Source organism: Callorhinchus milii, unplaced genomic scaffold, assembly GCF_018977255.1.
Source record: "Callorhinchus milii isolate IMCB2004 unplaced genomic scaffold, IMCB_Cmil_1.0 Scaffold1, whole genome shotgun sequence".
Classification (NCBI taxonomy): Eukaryota; Metazoa; Chordata; class Chondrichthyes; order Chimaeriformes; family Callorhinchidae; genus Callorhinchus; species Callorhinchus milii.
The window spans coordinates 70051029-70073752 of record NW_024704742.1 but is presented as its reverse complement, the minus strand read 5'-3'; the positions used below and the strand labels follow the sequence as shown (position 1 = coordinate 70073752).

The following is a 22724-nucleotide window of genomic DNA, read 5'->3' as shown; positions in this document are numbered from 1 at the left end:
CAGGGCACACACAGGGCCTTGGCTTAATGTCTCAGCTCAAGGACGATACGTCTGACAATTCAGAGCTCACTTTCACCCCAGAATACACTGGGTAAGGTGGTCCTAGCTGGACAAGCAGAGGGAAGTTTGCTGGACAATACTCCCAGTGGTAACCTATGTGGTTTTGGCTGTTTAGACTCCAGCAGTTACCCCGACGCACTCTCTGGGGTCCCAAGCCTTAGCTCTTGCCAACCTGCACCTAATACTCTCTGGAATTAGGTAATCAGGGCACGTTCCAGCATGAATTGGAGCCTGGAATGTTAGTTCAAAGTCCTGATATGGGGCTTGGATGGGCACCTGAGCTGGGGATGGGAGCTTGAAGACTTAGTTGAGGAAGGGCAGGAGGAGGCTCATGTGGAGCATAAACACCGGCATAGACCAGTTAGGCCGAATGGCCTGTTTCTGTGCTGTATATTCTAATGTATTCTAATGTATGTCATCTTGAAAGTTGTCCGTAAGACAAACACAAGATCTTCTGTGGTGTCTGATTAATTTCCTGTAAATACGTACAGACACACACACACACACACACAGATATATTATACATATTTTAAATACAAGGCACCCTGGCTTGGTGTCTTACAACATAAAATGCAACAATCTGGCAAGCTGTTTTTGACTTCAATACTGATCACTTCTCAGTCACTCCCCTCTATGTAAATACAAATTATTTTTGTTTCCTGTCCTTTCTCTCCTCATTACATCCCAGTGCAATGTCATTCAGTTCAGTCCCATTTATCAACCAAAAGCGAACGTTCCTTTCCAACTGTGCTTAGTTTTGCCTCTACGCCAGGACAAGATTGATGCTGAGATCTCCCAGGCTGTGGCCTGTCCTGTTATTTTCTTTCTTTCCGGATCATTACATCTCTTTGAGGATGAGTTAATGTTACTGTCAGCCTGGTTTAGCCTGTAACGCTCTCGTGTCCAAGTCAGAAACGTTGTGGGTTCAAGCTCCCAAGTTGGGGATTTTAAACTCTCAGCCCCAGGCTGTCACTCCAGTGAGTGGGTGCAATGCTGGGGGAGGGGTTGCTGCCTTGTCGGATGAGACGTTCAAACCGAGGTTCCGTCTGTGCCCTGTTCAGGAGGATGTTAAAGATCCCCAACACTATTCGAAGAACGAGATGGGGGTTTCTCTCTCCCAGTGTCCCGGCTGATACTCCCCTGATACAAAATCAGTCTTCTGCTTCAAGGCTACTTTGTATCCCACAGTAGCAAATTGGTACAAAATTTACTGTAGATCCTTTCAGACAAATTTACTGTAAGTGCTTTTAGACATCCAGCACTCCATCCCGGAGTCCCTCCGACTTGCTCCCTCCTTTGCCTCTTTCAAGATCCGTCTGAAGACCTTCGGGACTCTTTCCCCTCCCCCCACACTCCAATCTATCGGCTCCCAAACCCAGCTCAGGTGCCGAGTGACATGATGAAGACGCTCATTCACCTATAAACCACACAGTCTTTACAGAAAAATCCTATAGGGCGCTTTGAGACGTGCTCCTGACATGAAAGGCGCCGTATCAACAGCAATGATTCTTATAGTTTGATTAAAGATTGAACGTTGAAATTTTTCTGCCCAATGATTTTCTTTGCGGTAGCATAATTGAACATTTAAACCTTAAACACAGCCGAACAAGAGGGGAATAGGAAGGATGAGGTCAGCAGCGCAGTTATCAGTAATAATAATCCTTGCATTTGATACAGTGCCTTATCACGTCATTGATACATCTCACAGCGCTTCACAGAATATATTGTAAATATATTGTGAATGGACCGTCCATTGTGAATGGACCGTGTATTTTTGTCGGCGAAATATCTCTTCTGAGGGTCGACGCCTTTGGCAATGGTGCTATCAGCCGACTTGGCTGGAGCGTGTCGGCCCTGTGAGAGCTGAGATTCCAGGTTATAATATGCACTGGTGCCTCTCGGTGGCTTTGAGTGCCTCATGCATGCTGGCGGCTGACAGCCTGCGGTTGATGTTGCGGTATTGGCAGCGGAGCAGATTCCAAAAGGTAGTCCTCAGGTCCCGGTTGAAGAAGGCGTAGATGATGGGGTTGACGAGGGAGTTAGTGTAGCCCAGCCAGAGCAATGTCCTCTCCAGCCTCAGGGGCATGCAGCTGCACTCAATGCCACAGATGAAAGGACGGGCGGTGGAGAGCAGGAAGAAAGGGAGCCAGCAGAAGGTGAAGGCACCCACGATGATGCCCAACGTTCTAGCCGCCTTCTGCTCCCTCTTGAAGATAGACATGTTTCTCCTGTCGTGCCTGAGGAACCTGGATAAGGTCACACACTCCTCCGCGGCCTTCGACCGCTTCCCGGGATGCTGGGCTCGCGAGTCCTTGTCCATGCTGTAGATCCCCTCCCGCTCACAGCGCCAGGGGACACAGGCAAACTTGTGCCTCTCGGCGCTGATTTTGGCCGCCTTGTAAATCCTATGGTACATGACCAACATGACGGTCATGGGCATGTAGAAGGCCACCCCTGTGGAGTAAACGGTATAGCCGAAGTCTTGGCTGATGAGGCACACTCGCTCCACCGTGACGTTCTTGGCCCAGCCGAACAAGGGCGGCAAAGTGATAGAGGCCGAGAGCAACCAAACCATCAGCACCATTTTAGCCATCGAGCGTCCGTTCTGCCTCACCGGGTATGTCAGAGGGCGAGTTATCCCCAAATATCTGAAAAACATGACCAGACAAATATATTAATAATTGTATTAATAACTATACAAGTTTTATTATTATTAATAATATAATCATCAGTGGAACTGGGACTGTTAATAATCCTATTCCCACAACGCTTCACAAAGAGGGAGAGAGCAAGAGAGAGCAAGAGATGGGGTGGTTTCCTGGCTTAAATGGGATAATTTAATGTGTTAACACATGTACAAACACATAACACACAGATAACACACACACTTACACACAAATATACTGTAATATATATTTAGAGGATTTTATCACGTTGCCACACCCTGGAAAGGTGAGGTCAAAAGGGTGTCGTTGTTACCTTGGCACACATTAAATATTACATTAGAGAGTGGGGGAGGGAGAGAGTGTGTGTGTGTGTGTGTGTGTGAAAGACAGAGACACACACACACACACACACATACAGAGAAGATTGTTAGTGTTTGAAAGACAGAGACACATAGAGACAAGAGAGAGTGTGAGTGTGAAAAACAGACACGATTTGTGAGAATGTGTGTGAAAGATAAGACACACATACACCACAAACACAGAATGTGTGCGAGTGTGTGTGAGACAGAGAGAGACACACAGACAAGAGAGTGTATGAGAGATTCACTTTACTTAATACACTGTAATAAGAAAAGTACCATCCATTCATATGTAATGAGGCAGTTTTATTGGACTGGCTGACCATTACTGAAAACCATTTAGACACTACCTCTACAGTGTGATTTAAACTGTAATAACATAATAATAATGATAGAAACCAGTGAAGATCAAGAATTATATAAGCAGGATGCTTCCCTCCAGGGAGAGAGTGCACATTCCATTCCAACAAATCTATCTCTGGGATTTCCGTGTGTAGGTCGGATGCATGGAATTCTCAGTTTGGTTTGGATACTCTTAAGCACGGTGATGGGTTTCCACATGTGTCAAGACACCCGGTTCATTATTATAAAAGGGAATAAGAAGGAGTGACTGGACGAATGTGGGCTTGGGAGGAATGTAAACGGACTAGTTGGTCATAAATTTGCAAGTTGGATTTGAAGATAAAGATTGTGCCTCTGTAATCTGATTGCAATATCCAGAACTTACTCTGAAGTGTAGTGACTGTATTTTGTGGAGTCCTGTAGCTCAGTGGTTAGAGCACTCGCTTTGCAAGTGAGAGACCTGAGTTCAATTCCAGGCAGAGGGCGAAACCTTGGGCAAGTTTCCTTACTCCACACAGAGCCTAATAATAATCCCTCCAAAACCAAAAACAATAATAAATTGGTCATTTTCAATCTACAACTGTTTGTGGGACATTGCTGTGCGCAATTGGCTGCCGCGTTCGCCCACAAATATACAGTCAATTCACTTTACAGTGTGTTCTGTGAAGTGCTTTGGGACATCCTTCCGACGTGAAAAGCGCTATATCAAATGCAAGGATTATTATTATTATTATTATTTGTAGGCGTATGCAGCAGCCATTTTGCACACAGCAACATCCCATAAACATCCATGAAGTGATTGACCTATTTTATTTTAGGGGATTGTTGACAAGGACCCCGGGAGAAAGAAACTCCCAACCCTTTTTGAGCATCGTGGGATCTTTAACGACCACCTGAACCAGCCATAGACAGGACCTCTCGTCCAAAGGACAGCGCCTCTGGCAAAATATAGTGGCTGCGCCATTCTCCCCCCAGTCTAGCCTTCATGATCCAGAGACCAGAGTGCTACCACCTGAGCCAGGTTTACATGGGATAGAATTATATAAAATGTTACAGCACAGACGCAAGCCATTCCACCCTACAAATCCACGCAGGCGTTTATACTCCACACACCCCTCTATTCCCCGCCCCCTCAGGTGTGCATCAAGTTTCCTCATAAAAATGTTGAGGTATTCTGCTTCAACCACAGCTCTGTGAGGTCCACATTCTCACCAGCCTCTGTGTGAAGAAGTTCCTCCTAAATTCCCCATGAGATGTTACTGATGAGCTTATATTTACAGCCTCTAGTTATAGACTCACCAACAAGTGCAAACAGCCCATCAACGTCCACCTTATCAAATCCTTTCATAACCTTAAAGCCCTCGATCAGGTCCCCTATCAATCCTCTCAACTCCAGAGAGAAAAGCTCTGACTTGTTCACGCTCTCCTGATAGCTGTGTCCCCTCCTCCCTGAGGAACATCCCTGTAAATCTACACTGTCCTTCATTGCCCTTTGTAAACTGAAACCTGTGCCTTCTTGTTTGAACATCCCAATAAAGAATAATATAATAATAATCCTTGCATTTGATATAGCACCTTATCACATAGTCGAGATGTTTCAACGCACTTAACAGAATATACTGTAAAGCGACTGTATATTTTGTGGGTGAAACGCGGCAGCCATTTGCGCACTATCTCAGTTTAGTGCAGAATCATCTAGTCATATCAGAAACCGTTTCTGCACATCAAGCCCAGCTCATATCTAGCAAGGACATTAAAACAAGAGACCTGTCTGCTCATGTTGGTCAGTAACACTTTCACCTCATGGTCATTAGGGTTGTGAGTCCAAGCATCTTACCAACAACAACAAATTGCATTTATATTAGAGCCTTTCACGTCAGGAGGATGTCCCAAGGCGCTGGACAGACCAAGATTTGCACCCGAGCTGTGGGTTGAGATCAGGAGGGGTTGAGAGCAGTGAGGGTGGTGTAGAAGGGTCAGCAAAGGCACAGTCGAAGAGGAAGGTCTTGAGACATGCCTTGAAGGAGGCAAGGGAGGGAGCGAGGCGAAGGGACTGTGGGATGGAGTTCCAAAGGGTGGGAATAGAAAGGCTCAAAGCCCGACTGCTGAAAGTGAGGAGGGCAGGGTGGGGGTCCATGGAGCAGGCTGGAGCCCGCTGAGCGGAGGAAGCAGACAGGGTCGATGTGGAGTTTTCAGATCACAGAGGGAGAGAAGAGCCATGGAGGGCCTTGAAAATGAAGATGAGGACTTTGAACTATTCTGGAGGATGGGAAGCAAGTGGAGCAGGGCAAGGATGGGTTGATAGGGTCACGGATAGGTTTTATCTGACATAATGTCATGCTGAAGGGCGCATTGCATTGTCAGAGGTGCCATCCTTCAGATGAGGCATTAAAGATCACATGGCACTATTTGAAAAGAGAATATAATTTCTCCCATTGTCCTGGCTGATAATCCCCCTCCTCTTGATGAAAACGAGAGCTGTTTGTGGGACGTTGCTGTGTGCAATTGGGCTGATGGTTTTCACCTATAAAATACACAGTTACTACACTTCACAGAAAAATTCAGTAAAGTGCTTTTAGACGTTTCAATGTGATGAGGCGTGATATCAAGTGCAAGGGTAATTTTTTTCCACTCTTTACCTAAAATACAACAGCACTTGAACTTTGATATTGCCATCAAACCTTCTCAAAGCGCTTCACAGGACTTATTGTCTTGGAAGTGGAGTGCTGTAGCTCAGTGGTTAGAGCACTCGCCTTGCAAGCGAGACACCTGGGTTCAATTCTAGGCAGGGCGAAACCTTGGGCAAGTTTCCTTACTCCACACGCCTGATAATAATCCCTCAAAAAACAAAAACAATAATAAATTGGTCATTTTCAATCCACAACTGTTTGTGGGACACTGCTGTGTGCAATTGGCTGCCACGTTTCGCCCACAAATATACAGTCAATTTACTTTACAGCATATTCTGTGAAGCGCTTTAAGATGTCTAAAAGACGTGATGAGCGCTATATCAAATGCAAGGATTATTATTATTATAATTATTGTAACAGCCCACAAACAGTCATGAAGCAAGTGACCAATGTTAATCATTGTCGGCCAGGGAAAAAAGAAATTTCCTTCTTTCTTCGAATAGTGCCATGGGATTTTTCACAGCCAACTGAACAGGCACAAATGCGACTTCGGTTTTAACTTCTCATCTGAAGGATGTCACCTCCGACAAAGTGACTCTGCCCCCAGCACTGCACTGGAGTGTCACCCTAGCCTGGGAGCTCCTGGGGTTTGAACCTATATACGCAATATGACAGCGATTTTAACGCTCAGCCCTACACAGTGCAAGCTGTATGTTTGTATTCTCCTACAATGCCGTAGTGAACAACTGAACGTTTATATCAAGATCACAAATCACAAAAAAGAGGGCAATTTAGGCTGTGCGCATGGCAGAGCTGAACAACATCTAAGAGGCATTCTCAGCTGAATTGTACTTCAACCACGATTGCATTAGATGTTTTCACAGGAAATGGTCATTCAATCCACAACAGCAGCGAATTACGCACAGCAGTATCCCACAAACAGCCATAGATTGAGTGACCATTTTTTGTGCATGTATAAAAACACAAACAATTGTGGATTGAGGGGCAAATTTTTATTGAGCGATTATTAAACCGGGAAGGCGATCCGCCAATTGACTAACAACCATTTACTGCTAGGTAAACAGAGGCGTGTGGAGTAAGGAAACTTGCCTAAAGTTTCCAATTAGGAATCCTGTTAGAAAAGCTGGGAATCAGGTTATGCCGTAGGGCAGGATTCTTCCTACTTGGCTCCTGTTAACCCTGTAGGCCCAAAACCTAACAGCTGAAGTTGTCCCACCTGGACAAGCAGCGGGAAAGCTTGCCAGACAGTGAGAGTGTGTGCATTGCAATCCAGACATGGGGACATTTCCACGTGTAGGTGGCATACAATAGGTACAACTCTAAGTGTGGTTTGGATACTCTTAAGCATAATGATGAGTTTCCGTGTGTGTTAGGCACCCGGGTGACCAAAAAAATAATAGAGGTTGTGTGATAGAACGAGTGAGGTTGGAGATCAGGTTGGCAGTGAAATAAAAGCCTAGGAGATGAGTTGGGTTACAGAGATATTCAGGGAGAGGGAAACGTGTTGTTCAAGGTTATGAACAGCAAATTGTGTTGCAATTGTTGTCTGCCTGAGAGGAAACAGATGGTGAGCAAGGAGATGGTGAGTGAGGTTTCAGCAGAATTAAAGGGGACGTTCTCAAAAAAAATCCGTGCAGAGGGAGGACGAGGAAATGTGAAATTCACCGCCAGTAACAATGGAGGCAGATGCTTGTAAATTCGTAAAAGGGAATGAGGTAGATGCTTGAAATGGAACATTAAAGGGCATTGGAGCAAGAGAGTGTGACAATTATTATAATAATAATCTTTGCATTTGATATAGCGCCTTATCAAGTGATTGCGACGTCTCAAAGGGCTTCACAGAATATACTGTAAAGTGGATTGACTGTGTATTTTGTGGACAAAATGAGGCAGCCAGCTGTGCACAGCAGTGTCCTACAAACAGTCGTGGATTGAGTGACCAATTTTCAAGTAGGGTAGGGATTATTACTCCTGGAAAGCGATCCGCCAATCGACTAACAACCGGGTTCCCATTTATTGCTAGGTAAACACAGGCGTGTGGAGTAAGGAAATTTGCCTAAGGTTTTGAATCACCTGGGAATCAAACCCGTGTCCTCTCGCTTGCGAAATGAGTGTGCTAAGCACTGCGCTACGGGACTCCACTATTATTAGCATTGTTCATAATACTCCTTGCAATTGGTATCGAACCAAAGAAAAAAGCACAGAAAAAAGACAATCGTCCTATTGCGTCTTTCATGTGCACTTTTCATGTCAAGAGGACATCTCAAACCACCACACAGGAGTTAATATAAAGTGTAGTGATTATGTATTTTCTCGGCGAATGCCAGCACAGATGTGATGTGTTGAATGGCCTGTAGTTTGAGCCTCCATGTAGGTTGATTTTTTAAAAATTATTAAACATTTCTTCGGATGAGACCCCATGTGCCTGTTTAGGTGGTCGTTAAAAGATCCCATGGCGTAATTCGGAAAGAGAAGGAAGTTTCTCTCTTCCGGTGTCCTGGCCAACAATCCCCCAAATAAAATCAATTACTCACTTCATGGCAGTCTGCGGAAAATTGCTATGCGCAACTGGCTGCCACATTTCACCCATAAAATGCATAGCCACTGCACTTTACAGTATATCCTGTGAAGTGCTTTGAGAAGTCTCAACAACATGATAAGGCGCTATAATAATAATGATCCTTATATTTGATATAGGACTTTATCACATCAATGAGACGTCTCAAAGCGCTTCACGCAATAAAGGAGATTGATTGTGTATTTTGCGAGTGAAATGTGGCAGCCAATTGCGCAGAGCAGTGTCCCGCAAACAGTCATGGATTCAGTGACCCAATTATTAATTTTTTTTGAAGGGATTACCCCCAGAAAAGCGACCACCAACTACTAGGTAAACAGAGGTGTGTCAAATAAGGAAACTTGCCCAAGGTTTTGCCCTGCCCGGGAATCGAATCTGGTTCATATCACTTGTGAGGCGAGTGCTCTAACCACTACGCTACAGGACTCCACAATATATCAAAGGCAAGAATTATTATAACTCTTCAAAAGATGGGAAGGCAGGTAGATTGAGCTAGGAAGAAAGCTAACAGGATCCTAGGATTTATTAATAGATATTAATTGATACTAAACCAAAGATGTGATGCTTAACCTGTGCAAACTATGAGCTAGATGCAGTACAAGAACGATGATAGGACAATAGAGAGGGTGCAGAGGACATTCACTAGGATGATTTCCTCTCCTTCAAAGCCTTCAAGCCCTAACCTTCCAGCACTCCACCCGTTGTTTCGCCTAGACGTCCAGAAGACATGATAAGGCACTACATCAAATGTCAGGATTATTATTATCCCAACCCCATGCTCGGGACCAATTCCCTGACTGTCTTGGGACATCCTGCCAACATGAAAGGTGTCATACAAATTTAATTTGTTGTTCTTATAATACCAAGGATGAGTGGTTTACCTGCAAGCAGGAATTGAGGCTATTTTCACTGGAACAGAGAAACATGAGTTTCAGAGAACTGATCAAGATCTTTAAAATGATAAATGGCTTATAGTGTTGATAGGGAGAAATTATTTTCCTTGGTTGGTGGGTCAGTGACTGGAGGACATTGATTTAAGATAGCAAGCACAGGGAGGGATTAGGAGGAATCCTTTTACACAGAGAGTTGTTGATATGTGGAATGCCTTGCTGGGGATAATGGTCAAGGCAGAATCCATATTAACTTCCAAGAGGGAACTAGATAGATATCTTAACAGAAAATCATTTGAAGGGGATCAATGGAGATCAATGGGACCGACTAGATTGTTCTTTAAAGAGCCAGAAACAGACATGATGGGATGAATGTCCTTTTTCCGTGCTGTAAATTTCTGTGGGCCATTGGTTTTAAATGGAGACTGTTTCCTGTGACCGGACCTGGGTCACGTAACCCACAGGAACTCCGATCCCACGCACCCAATCTATTTCTGGAGCTACGTTCGTTCCCGCAGGCCAGCGGCAAATCCATCGGAACAACAGAGGAAAATCAGGAATCCGGCCTTTATTCAGAAGCCACTTTCCCGTCATCTCAAAAAGACATCTTATCAACATAGTTAAGAGGAAACTTGATATGTACACGAAGGAGGTGGGAATAGAAGGGTGTAGGAGACAGGAATGGAGGCGTGTAGGAGATTGAATAGAGGGGTGTAGGAGATGGGAATAGAGGAGTTTAGGAGACGGGAATAGAGGGGTGTAGTCTTCTATGGAGTGTAAACAACGGCACAGACTAGTTGGGTTAAGCAGTTTCTGTTTCTGTGCTGTGTTATTCTTTATCGCTCTGTATAACTCTATGAATTTGAAAATCTTCCAAAATACAGCAGAATTTTAAAGGCAGAGATCTTTAGGCAAGACTGTGAGAACTTTAGGGTCTCTGATAAGATTAAATAGTGATGTATTAATTCTCTCCCCCCACGCTCCACACTCAAAGTCATTCCCCAAGTCAACACTCAGTTCAGTCCTGAGTCTTTCAATGAATGAGTAATAATAATAATAATCATTGCGTTTGATATAGCATTAACGAGACATCACAAAGTGCTTCATGGAATTTTACTGTGAAGTGTGGTGACTGTGTATTGGTAAGTGAACGCAGCAACCAGTTCACGCAAGGCAATGTTCTATAAACAGTCATGGAGTGCGTGACCAATTTTTATCTTGGGGATTGTTGGCCAGGACACCAGGAGTGAGAAACTCCTTTCTCTTTCCCAACAGCGCTGCAGGATTTTTAACGTCCACCTGAACAGGCAGACGGGACCTCGGTTTAACGTTTCATCTGAAGGACGACACCTCTGACAATGCAGCATCTCCCCCCACTCCCAGCCCCGCCCCCGCCCCCTTCATTGGAGTGGCAGCTTAGACGATTCCAAGTCCTGACGTGGGGGCTTGAACCCACAAACCTCTGACTCGGAAGCGAGAGCACTACCAACTGAGTCAGGCCGATGATCAGCATTCCTGAGTGCTAGAAAATATAGACATTTGATTTAGAAGAATTCAAGGAGTTAAAATGATTCAGTTTGTAGGTTTGTTTTTTTATTAATTCCCCCACTCTACACCCCGCAACGAATGCTTTGGATACAAGAAAATTGGTGAGTTTCGCTGCTGCGGTAACACAAACTGAGCTCGACAGCCCTGACGTGCACAGCTGCGGTGTCGAGATTAATCCAGTGCACTTTGCTAATACCTAACTGTCGAGCTGTCAGTTATGTCTCTGATACAGTCTGCATGGTTCGTAACCTGGCTCTATTGGTAGTACTCTACCCTCTGAGTCAGAAAGTTATGTGTCAAGCTCCTCATCGGGTGACTTTGAATGCACCTAAGTTAGGGCTGATGCTCCAGTGCAGTGCTGGGGGAGGGGAGCGCTGTATTATTGGAGATGCCGTCTGTCAGATGAGACGTTAAACCGAGCTCCCCGTCAGTGCCTGTGCTTGTGGATGTTAAAGATCCAGCACTCAACTTGAAAAGAGAAGGGAGTTTCTCTCGCCTGGTGTCCTGGCCAACAATCTCCTAAATAAAATGTGTTCATTTATTTCATGGCTGTGTGTGGGACGTTATAGTGTGCAAATTGGCTGCCGCGGTTGTCTATAAAATACACACTGACTTTACAGTAAAATCCTGAGCTCAACTGGCTCCAAGGTGAAATTTTTGGCAACGGAAGGTCGGAATCGAGCCCACCCTCTGTGGCAGTCACTAGTCCGGTTCTGGATCCAGGCAGATCTGCAGTATTCCAGGGCACTGCTGATACCACATGTACTGCTGATGGCAGCACAGCCCAGCTCAGACTTAGGATAGACCAGTCACTGGAGACACGTAACCCTCCAACTCAGCTCCTGTTAACCCTGCAAGCTAAAGCCCTAATGGGTAAGGTGGTCCTAGCTGGACCAGCAGCAGGAAAGCTTACCAGGCAGTCCTCTTAATGGCAAGCTACGTGGTTTTAGCTGATTAGACTTCAGCAGTTCCCCAACACACACTCTGGGGTCTCCAAGCCTTGCCTCTTGCCAACCTGCACCTTATCCTTGCCGGAATTAGGTGAAGAGGATGCATCCCTCCAGGGAGAGAGCACACATGCCATTCCAACAATCTATCTCCAGGATTTCCAATGTGTACAATACTAAATTACATTTGTATAGCGCCTTTCATGTCAGGAAGTTGGTAGATGGATGCATGGACATTCCTGGTTTGGTTTGGAATTCTCACCACTCTTAAACATGGTGATGGGTTTCCACACATGTCAAGACACCCAGCTGACCAAAAAATATCCAGGGGATCGTCAGCCAGGCCACCAGGAGAGAGAAACTCCCTTCTTTTTTCGAACAGCCCTGGTGCTGCATTAAAGTTCTGTTTGGCTCACAGCCGACTCCCTCACAGTGTGCGCTCTGCCGGTCACGCTGGCGGCTGACATTCTGCACCATAAACCCTCCGCAAGGGCATCAGCTGCTGTGTTCAGCTGCCAGACTCTGCCTGTTCTCAGACATTCCAAAATGTCAGCTTTCTTTACACATACACAAAATACCAAAGATGTTTTTGTGCAATCTCCTGCTACATTACCTGTGTAAAGGGAGCTATATAATAATAATAATAATAACAATCCTTACATTTGATATAGCACCTTATCACATCATCAAGACGTCTCAATGTGCTTCACAGGATATACTGTAAAGTGACTTGACTGTGTGTTCTGTGGGTGAAACGCGGCAACCAGTTGCACACAGCAGTGTCTCACATACAATCGTGGATTGAGTCAATACATTTTTTTTCCCTAGGTATTATTACCCAGGAATTGAACTTGGATCCTCTCGCTTGCAAGGCGAGCTCACTAACCACTATGCTATAGGACTCCACAATGAATGCAAATTGTTGTTGTTGATGTTGAAACTCCGTTTAGATTTCAAGGGTCAGAAAGTCCATCTAATTCTCTTTAGAATTGTACATTTCTGAGTGTGCAAATGTTAAAATCTTGAGTTTTGGGAGCTGGTTTGCTGTAGTTCTTAAAATAACCTGCAGAAAAATAGCTTCAAATTTAGTCTAAGAATACATTTTCCAAATGTTCTCTCTCAAATGTTTAAAAAAATGCTTCTCCTTACACCCTGGATTTTTTTTTTGCAATTTTTGCTCCTTCTTGCAATGTTTGCAAAGGATGGGAGGGGAATAGTGGAGGATTGCATCACTAGATTAAAGTCCTGTAGACTGAACTCTGCCCACAGTTCAACAACAACAATTTGCATTTGTACAGTGCCCTTCACACAGGGCAGTGTCTCGGCAAGCTTGACTCAGAGCCAGAGAGAGAGGGCAGGTGTCCATAGGCATGGTCGAAGAGGAAGGTCTTCAGGTGCGATCTGAAGATGGGTAAGGGGGTAGCAAGGTAGAGGGATTGAGGCAGGGAGTTCCAGAGGTTCGGGGCGTAAGGGCTGAGAGCATGGCCGCTGATGGTGGAACGGAGGGGACAAGGAAAGTGCAGGAGGCCAGAGCCAGCTGAGCGAAGGGGGCAGGGAGAGGATTGCGGTGTGACCAGGTTGGAAAGAGGTTTGGATGTAAAGTGTTTTGTAGGTAGGTGTGAGGATCTTGAAAACGATGCGTTCTTTGAACCATATGATACACTCGGACATTCGACCCATTTGTTTTTCAACTCAGTCTTTGCTCCTCCAAGAACCCCTCAGCCTAACTTCAAATTCCAATTCTCTCTTATATACCCCCAATCAACTCTGCTCTCACACCTGTCACAAGCACCCTGACATCCCCCAGAGAGAAGTCATGGAGTCCTGTAGCGTAGTGGTGAGAGCCCGGGTTCGATTCCCGGGAAGGGCTTGCGCCGGTTCTCACCCCTAATTGCATATCTGTGTTATGACAAAGCGCTCAGTGTACTCGGTGGCCTTTGTCTGTATCGTGCAAGTTCCATCTCTGAGTGAAACTCCACTAATGAGAATTTACACACGACGACAGGTAATCCCACTGACTTATTGAGCAACAAAGGGATGCATTCATCAGTGTCGTTCGTACTACCAGCCAGCTGACTTCAGCAATAACCTGCTTGTGTTTCGTCCCTCCCAACTTGATTTTTACAGGGACTCGAGAAGCACTGTATAGAAAACTCAACGGTGTTTTATTTGTCCTTAAACCCTAACTTACACTACCCAAACATGATAATTTTGTCACCACATTAAGGAACAGAAAATACCTCGACACTAAACTATGACACAGCAGCTTTACCCAAAGTTACTTAAGAAAAAACAATCTTGACTTGGAAGCGAGGCTCTCAGGTCAGGCACATACGTCCTTGATGACACACAAGGAGAAAGTGACCCCGAGCTCCGCGAACCCCCTCCTTTAATATTCTCGTAACTCCTACCCTTTCAATGTATCACATTGATACTTTTTCCCTCCATTTTCAATCTCCTGCCCTTTCAATGTATCAGTGGGTTCCCCCTCCAGGACCCACGTGATCCCTTCCAGTGTTTTTGTTTCAGTAACTCACCCAGGTCACAGACTTTGTGTGGCCAAGGTTGTCCTTTCCGCTTTAAATTATATTTCGGTCCCTAGACGACAAATAGACTTAAAGCAAAGGCATTCCACTTTGAACAAAATCTTAACACATACAGAATATCTACATTAATAACCCCAACTAAGGAGGTAAAGCATTAATCTAAACAAGATGACAGTGACAGACGAAACGTTAGGCAAGTTTCCTTATTCCATACACCTCTGTTTACCCAGCAGTAAGTAGGAACCTGGTTGTTAGTCAATTGGCGGATTGCTTTCCGGGGTAATAAACCCTTAAAAAGAATGTGTTTTTTTAGGTCACTCAATCCACGATTGTTTATGGGACGCTGCTTTGCGCAATTGGCTGCCATGTTTTGCCCACAAAATATACAATCAATTCACTTTGCAATAGATTCTGTAAAGCGCTTTGACACATCTCAATGACATGATAAGGCACTATATCAAATGTAAGGATTATTTAGCATTATTAAGTTCTTCTGATCCTCTCCTGTTACTCCCTGAGTCACTGTTCTTTTTGAAGAGCACCATGGACTTTGTAACATCCACCTGAACAGGCACAGCCAAGACCTCGGTGTCACGTTTAACTCAAAGGACCTCACCTGTGAGATTGCAAAGCTCCCCCAGCACTGCACTGGAGGGTCAGCCCTGGCCGCGAGCTCAAAGCCTCATCACAGGGCTTTGAACCCACAGCACATTAACACCATTCCCAAATCCCTCTGCCTCACTCCTTCGTCTCCCTAAAGACCCAAATCAGGACTTTCCTCTTTGACTTTGCCTTTGGTCACCCTCTTGATTCCAACCCCCAGCTTGGGTGTCAGCCCTTAAGTGTCCCGTGCCTTTGGACATCCTCCCGATGTGAAAGGTACTATATGGAAGTAAACAAAAGGCAAGTACTACAGTTGCTAGAAATCTGGAATGAACACAGAAGTCGCTGGGAACACGCAGCAGGTCAGGCAACATCCATGGAGAGAGAAATTAGCTCACGTTTCAGGCCTATGACCTTTCATCAGAACTGGAGGATGTTTGAAGGGAGCAGATTATAAGGACAAGCAGAGAAAGGGGCGGGGAAAGAAAGTCAAAGAAAATTTTTTTAGATGGGGACAGAAGATGATGGGATTAAAGATGTCGATAGTGCAGAGGGCCCAGAGTGAGCTACGTCTGGAATGAGGCGAGGCCAGAGTGAGAAGGAATTGGGTGAGAGTGGGAATTAGGTGCAGAGGGGAAAGTAGGTGTAAGGTTGTAGTATATCTTCTGAGGTAGGCGAGCGCGGGGCGGAGCCGAGGCCTCGCCGTGCATATAAAGCACAGCCCAGGTGAGGAGCCACTCAGTCGGGAGCGGAGGTAGGAGCTGAGATAAGTGACGGGGTGGGGCGGGCGCGTTTCACAAAGTGACGTCACAGTTATATAAAAAAAATTATTAAAAAAACAGGAACAACAACAACAATGGCGTGGCTGCCACCGCCACTCGGCCATGGCCTGGGAGACTAAGCCTGCGAGCTGATGCCATCCTGCTGATCGCTCGCTCTCGGTCTCTGCTTGTGCATTTTGGCTGCCGCCCCGACCCGAGCCTCCCCCTGAATGTCTCTCCTCCCACCCCCCTCTATATCTCTCCTCCCAACCCCCACTATCCGCTACTCCCCCTCTGTCCTTCTCTCCCACCCGCCTTCTCTCTTTCCTCGACCCCATCACCACTTCCCTCTGCTCCATCCTGGGCATCCTCCACCGGGTCCATTATGGCTCCCGGCACTGGTTATCCCAGAGCAGCAACCCCACGTCTCCCATCACTTACTCCCTCTGCTCAGACCGCCTCCTTAAGGCAAACCCAACTCCCCCTTCCCTCATACGTACCCCCCAACTCTCCACTCCCATCTCTCCTATACAACCTAAAATCCTCTCTGCACCACTCTCTCCTCCCTCCCCCCCTTCCAGCAAACCCACCCGCATTTCCCTCCAAAATATCCGTTCCCTCTCAAATAAAGCCCTCACCATCCACGACCTCATCCTGGACGAGCACCTTGATATTCTTGGGCGCACAGAAACCCGGTTCTCCCCCAGTGACCCCGGCCCCTAGTGGAAACCTCCCCTCCAGGCTACACCTACCACTACATCCCTCGTCCAAACCAACATGGCGGCGGGGTGGCCCTCATCTCCAAAGCCTCCCTTAGTCTTATCCCCTATTCCTCTGGTTGCTACCCCTCCTTCGAGCACCTCACCCTTTTCCACCCCTCTCTCCCTTTGAAAATTCTCCTTGTTTACCAACCCACTAAGCCCCCCGGCTCCTTCCACACAGACATCTCTACTCTCTTCTCTTCCCTGTCCCTCTGCTCCAAGCTCCTACTCATAATGGGTGATCTCCACCTAATCTCCCTCTGCACCACTTCTGCCGATTTCACTGCCCTCCGCTCCTCCCTAAACCTCATCCTCCATATAAACTCACCTACCCACAACCGTGGTGATACACTTGGCCTCATCATCACCCATGGTCTTGACATTTCCGAACTCAGCATAGTGGACAAGGCCATCTCAGACCACTTTTTCATCTCCTTCTCCTCTCACATCCCTCTCTCCTCCACCAAGCCCTCAACCATCCTCTACGCCCTTGGAAAAGGCTACCCCCTGAGACCCTCACAAAGGCCCTCTCATCTTCAAACATCCTATCCGTCTGGCCTTCCACCCGCGGAGATCCTGAAGCAGCCGTCCAGTTGCTCCATGATCACCTCTCCTCCACTTTCAACTCCCTCGTTCCGCTAAAATCTAGGACCCTCTCCAACCCTCCCGATCCCCCTGGTACAACAACAATCTCCGCCGCCAAAAAACCCAAACCCGGCTGCTCGAGCGCAGATGGCGGAAAACTGGCCTGACAGTTCACCGCCAACTGTGGCTCGAGCACCTCCACAGCTACCGCCGTTTTTTGACACAAGCAAAAACGGCTTCTACTTCATCATCATCTTGGAGGCCAAAAACAATCCCCAAATCCATTTTTCCACCACCCACTACCTACTCCGTGCCCCCCTCAGGCCTCCTCAATCTTCATATCAAATGCCAAGTGCGAGGAGGTCATGGACTTCTTTTCAACTAAAATACTGAACATCCTGCCCCTTGTCACCCTCCACCACGCCCTGTCTGCCCCCTCACCCTCCTCATCATCTGCTCCTACCACCACCCCCTTTCTACACTCTTTCCTCACCATCTCTCCCTCCTCCCTCTTACCCACCATCACCTCCATGAAACTCACCATCTGCTGCCTCGACCCCCTCCCCACCAACTCACTGGTCACACAGCTCCCCCTCCTCTGCCCACTACTGGCTGACATTATCAACCAGTCCCTCGCCTCCGGATCAGTCCCTGCCTCCCTCAAAACTGCTGTCATCACCCTCCTCCTGAAAAAATCCTCCCTAGATCCCTCAAACCTCAGCCACTACCACCCTATCTCTAACCTGCCCTTCCTCTCAAAAGTTCTAGAAAGTGTTGTTGCAAACCAACTTAGCGCACACCTCTCCCCCCACTCCCTCTTTGAGTCCCTCCAGTCCAGTTTCCCCCCTGCCCACAGTACAGAGACTGCGCTTGTGAAAGTCACAAACGACATCCTCTCTATCTGTGACCAGGGCTCCCTCTGCCTCCTTGTCCTCCTGGACCTCTCCACCGTGTGCAACACAGTCGATCACGCCATCCTCCTCCACCGCCTTTCCTCTGTCATCCACCTCAGTGGGACCGCACTCGCCTGGTTCGAGTCCTACCTAACAAACCGTCAGCAGTACATCTCACAAACGACTTTTCCTCCCGCTCTCACCCGGTTATCTGCGGGGTACCCCAGGGATCCATCCTTGGCCCCCTCCTCTTTCTGATCTACATGCTCCTCTTGGGGATGTCATCCGCAGACATGTGGTACATTTCCACATGTATGCAGATGATACCCAACTCTACTTTTCCACCTCTCTTTGCAACCCCCAGTCCCCTGATGTTCTGTCAGTCTGCCTGTCAGACCTCAGGGGCTGGATTAGTGCAAACTTCCTTCTGCTGAACGTTGACAAGATGGAAGCCATACTCTTCGGCTCTCGTCAACGTCTAAAATCTCACGGCTCTCACCTCCTTCACCTACCCGACCTCCCCTTAAAACTCTCCGAACCCGTATGCAACCAAGGCGTCAGGTTCGACCCCCAATTATCCTTCCTCCCCCATATCCGGTCCCTCACCAGCACCGCTTTCTTTCACCTCCGACGCATCGCCCGTCTCTGCCAATATCTCTCCCCAAAAGCCGCTGAAACTCTGGTCCACGCATTTGTCACCTCTCGGCTGGACCATTCAAACGCCTTCCTCGACGGTCTCCCGTCCACTACCATCCATAAAATCCAACTTATTCAGAACTCTGCTGCTCGCATTCTCACCGGCATGAAACTCCGCTCCCCGATCACCCCAGTCCTTGCCAGACTGCACTGGCTGCCTATCCCAGAGAGGATCGATTTCAAGATCCTCACCCTTGTATTCAAGTCCTTGCACTTCTCTGCACCCCACTACCTCTCTGACCTCCTGTCTCCTCAAAACAGCACCCGTTGCCTTCGTTCCTCCGGATCTGGCCTCCTCCTTGTCCCGAGTCCTCCACTCCACCCTCGGTGGCCGTGCCTTCAGCCAATATGCCCCAAGGCTCTGGAACTGCCTTCCTCACTCCTTTCGTCTCGCTCCTTCCCTTCCCATTTTCAGGTCTCTGCTGAAGATCTTTCTTTTCGACCGTGCCTTTGGTCACCTTCCCACTCCTCCCCCTGGCTCGGTCCCGGGATCCGTTACTGTAAAGAGCTCTGAGGCGCTGTCCGCCGTGGAGGGCGCTATATAAATCCAAGTTGTTGTTGTTGTAGTGCAAGACAAAAGCAACAGGGAGATTATATAGTGAACAGATGTGTCTAATAACCAGAGGATGCCTTAATTGTTATAGAAGAGGGGTAGTGGGGGAGGCAAGGCTGAGAGAAGATGGAGCTGTGGTTAGTGTCTGAAGTGGTTGAAATCAATGTTGAGCGAGAGGGTTGTAAGGTGCCCAGGACGTGGATGAAGTGCTGTTCTTCGAGCTTACAATGAGCATTGTTCGAACAGAGTAGGAGGCCATGGATAGAGAGATCACAGTGGGAGTGGGAAGGAGAATTAAAACGGCAAGCTCAGGGTTACATTTGGTGGACTGAATGGAAATGTTCAGCAAAGTAGTCACCCAATCCACGTTTGGTCTCCTCTAGATCGGGGAACCAGCGACTACTGTGTTTGTATGCTGTATAAAAGTAATTTGTTGCTGTTGTTAAGCTTGCCTGAGGGAAAAGTGTTACTGACTGGCACTTAACAAACATGCTGAAACATGCCATAGACTGATTCCAATCAATGTGCCATCACTGGCTACCATTTCTTTTTTGTCATGGCTGGTAAGCTCAGTGTGTGTCCTGCAGAAGGCATTGTAACCTGGGTCTGAGGTTCATTACTGCACTCAGCAACCCTTCGCTCACATCAATTCACCAGAGAACATAAACCAAAGGCAATCACAAAAGGACTTAGAGGGAGGTTTGAAAAGTCATCTTCGGAATAAACTGCTGAGCTGAGCCCCCTTCCCCCCTTCCTCTTACTCCGCTGCCATGGACAAGATCTGAATTTATAGAGATTACAATCAGAGAATTTACAGCATTGCTCTGAGCAAGCAAGGGAGGGAGGGAGAGAGGAAAGAAGGTGGGGGGAGAGAGGAAGGAGGGAGGGAGCGAGCAAGGGAGTAAGGAAAGATAGATAATTCATTGTCGAGACAAAAAACATTGGTCAGCCAGGTTTCTGGCACATGCGGAAACCAATCACCAGGCTTCAGGCTATCCAAACCAAACTGAGAATCCCATGCATCCCACCTACACATGGAAATCCCAGAGATAGATTGTAGGAACGGAATGTGCGCTCCTCTCTTCCTGGAGGGACATATCCTGATTACCTAATTCCGCAAAGTATTATGTGCAGGTTGGCAAGACTTGGGGATTCCAGAGTGTGTATTGGGGAATGATTGTATCCTGGAGTCTAACCAGCTAAAACCGCATGGCTTACCATTGATATCGCTGTCTGGCAAGCTTTCCTACTGCTTGTCCAGCTGGGACAACCCTACAAGTACAACAACTTTTATTTCTATAGCACCCTTTACGGTGGTGCTATAGATGGTGTCTTGGAGTGCTTAACAGTGGCAGAGTCCAATGCCGAGCCATGGGGAGGAGGGTGACCATAGGCACAATCGAAGTGGAAGGTCTTCAGGCGCGACCTGAAAATGGGGAGAGAGGGCAAGGCAAAGGGATTGAGGGAGAGATTTCCACGGGTTTGGGGCATAATGGCTGAAAGCATGTTGCTGAGTGGGGCGGATGATCCGGGGGGACAAAGTGGAGGCTGGAGCCAGTTAAGCAGTGGCAGCGGGTACTAGTGTAAGGAGAGAGCAGGCTGGAGAGATAGTGGGGTTCAAGGGCGTGGAGGGATTTAAACACTAGAGTAAGGATCTTGAAATCAATCCGCTCTCTGACCGGGAATCAATGGAGTTTGTCAAGGTAATGGAGGTACGGAGCTTATTACGGGTGAGAATGCGGGCAGCGGAGTTCTGAATTAGTTGAATTTTGTGAATAGTGGAGCAGGGGAGACCAGCGAAGAGGGTGTTTGAGTAGTCGAGTGGGAGGTGACGTCAAGGCATTGGCTTGTAGGATTAACAGGAACTGAGTGGGCGGATTCCCTGCCCCCAATGACTGCTCTGCCCTTTCAAGATTAGAGAGAAACTCAATATCATAAAACAAAGGACTGGAGAAAAATTATTATTTTTCTTTTTAAAAAATAATTTCTGAATTAAGAGGCATGAGGGGGATAGCTCGTCTCCACTCAACTTAATTATTCAACTAACAGATCCCTAATTCCCTCTTGAATTTGCATGCAGCAACAAATTACATTTGTGTAGTGCCTTTTACGTCGGGAGGACATCCCAAGGCTCTGGACAGTCAGGGATTTGGACCTGAGCTGGATTTGGATCACCACATTGATATCCACAGTATCCCCATATCCACACTGTCTCCATATCCCCATATTCACCCTCTCCCTACATCCACGCTGTCCCCACATTCACCCTGTCCTCACTCCACGCTGTCCCCATTCCAAGCTGACCCCACATCCACACTGTGCCCATATCCACACTGTGCCCGTATTGACACTGTGCCCATATCCACACTGTGCCCGTATCCACACTGTGCCCATATCCACACTGTGCCCGTATCCACACTGTGCCCGTATCCACACTGTGCCCATATCCACACTATGCCCATATCCACAACTGGAGGACTGAGTAGCCTCACCTGATCACACACACATTTAGAAACAGGGAGGAGACGTATGAACACAGAGAAAAAGAGAGTACCCAACCTGATATCCACACTGTTCCCATATCTGCAACTGGTGCATTGAGCAGCATCACCTATCTACACATAGGCAGGAAGCAGACATATAATCCTTGCACTTGATATAGCACCTTATCAGGTCATTGAGACACCTCATGTAAACATGGAGAAAAAGTGCAAAGAGAGACAGAGGGCCAGACCTGATATCCGCACCTGTCAAGCTCTTTGCTCACCTGTCCACGCTGATGACGCACAGGGTCATGATGGAGGCCGTGCAGCACATGACGTCCATGGCGATGAAGACGTTGCAGAAGACCTCTCCGAACAGCCACTCTCCACCCAACAGGTCGGTGACGGTGACGAAGGGCATGACGGCCAGCGCCACCGACAGATCAGCGGCCGCCAGTGACACCACCAGGTAGTTGGAGGGCTGCCGTAGCTTCTTGACGCTGCACACCGACACCATGACCAGCCCGTTACCAGCGATTGTCCACACGATAATGACCGACAGCACCAACCCAATCACAACCTTCTCCACATCCCCATACAACAAGATCTCCTCCCCGCACTCGCTTGAGTTGGTGAGGCTGGAGTTGCCCAGAACGTGGCCAGGAGTTGGGTTTGAGATTGGGGTTGGAGAGTGAGATGAGACCCTGGCGCTGCTGGTGAGGAAGGGTGGAGAGCGGTGTTGTAACCTCTCCCAGCCGTCCAGAGAGCGGGAGCCGGACATGATGAGGTCGGAGTGTAGGACCAT

At 47.3% G+C, this 22724-nt stretch overlaps 1 protein-coding gene across 1 annotated transcript; it reads right to left on the bottom strand.

Moving 5' to 3' along the window:
- Positions 1–1936: 1936 nt before the first annotated feature.
- LOC103188111 (5-hydroxytryptamine receptor 7-like) lies at positions 1937–22724 on the bottom strand. Its single transcript, XM_007907963.1, has 2 exons — positions 22204–22724; positions 1937–2708 (listed from the first exon to the last, which is right to left on the bottom strand). Exons 1-2 carry the CDS (start codon positions 22722–22724, stop codon positions 1937–1939), a joined length of 1293 nt encoding a protein of 430 aa, XP_007906154.1.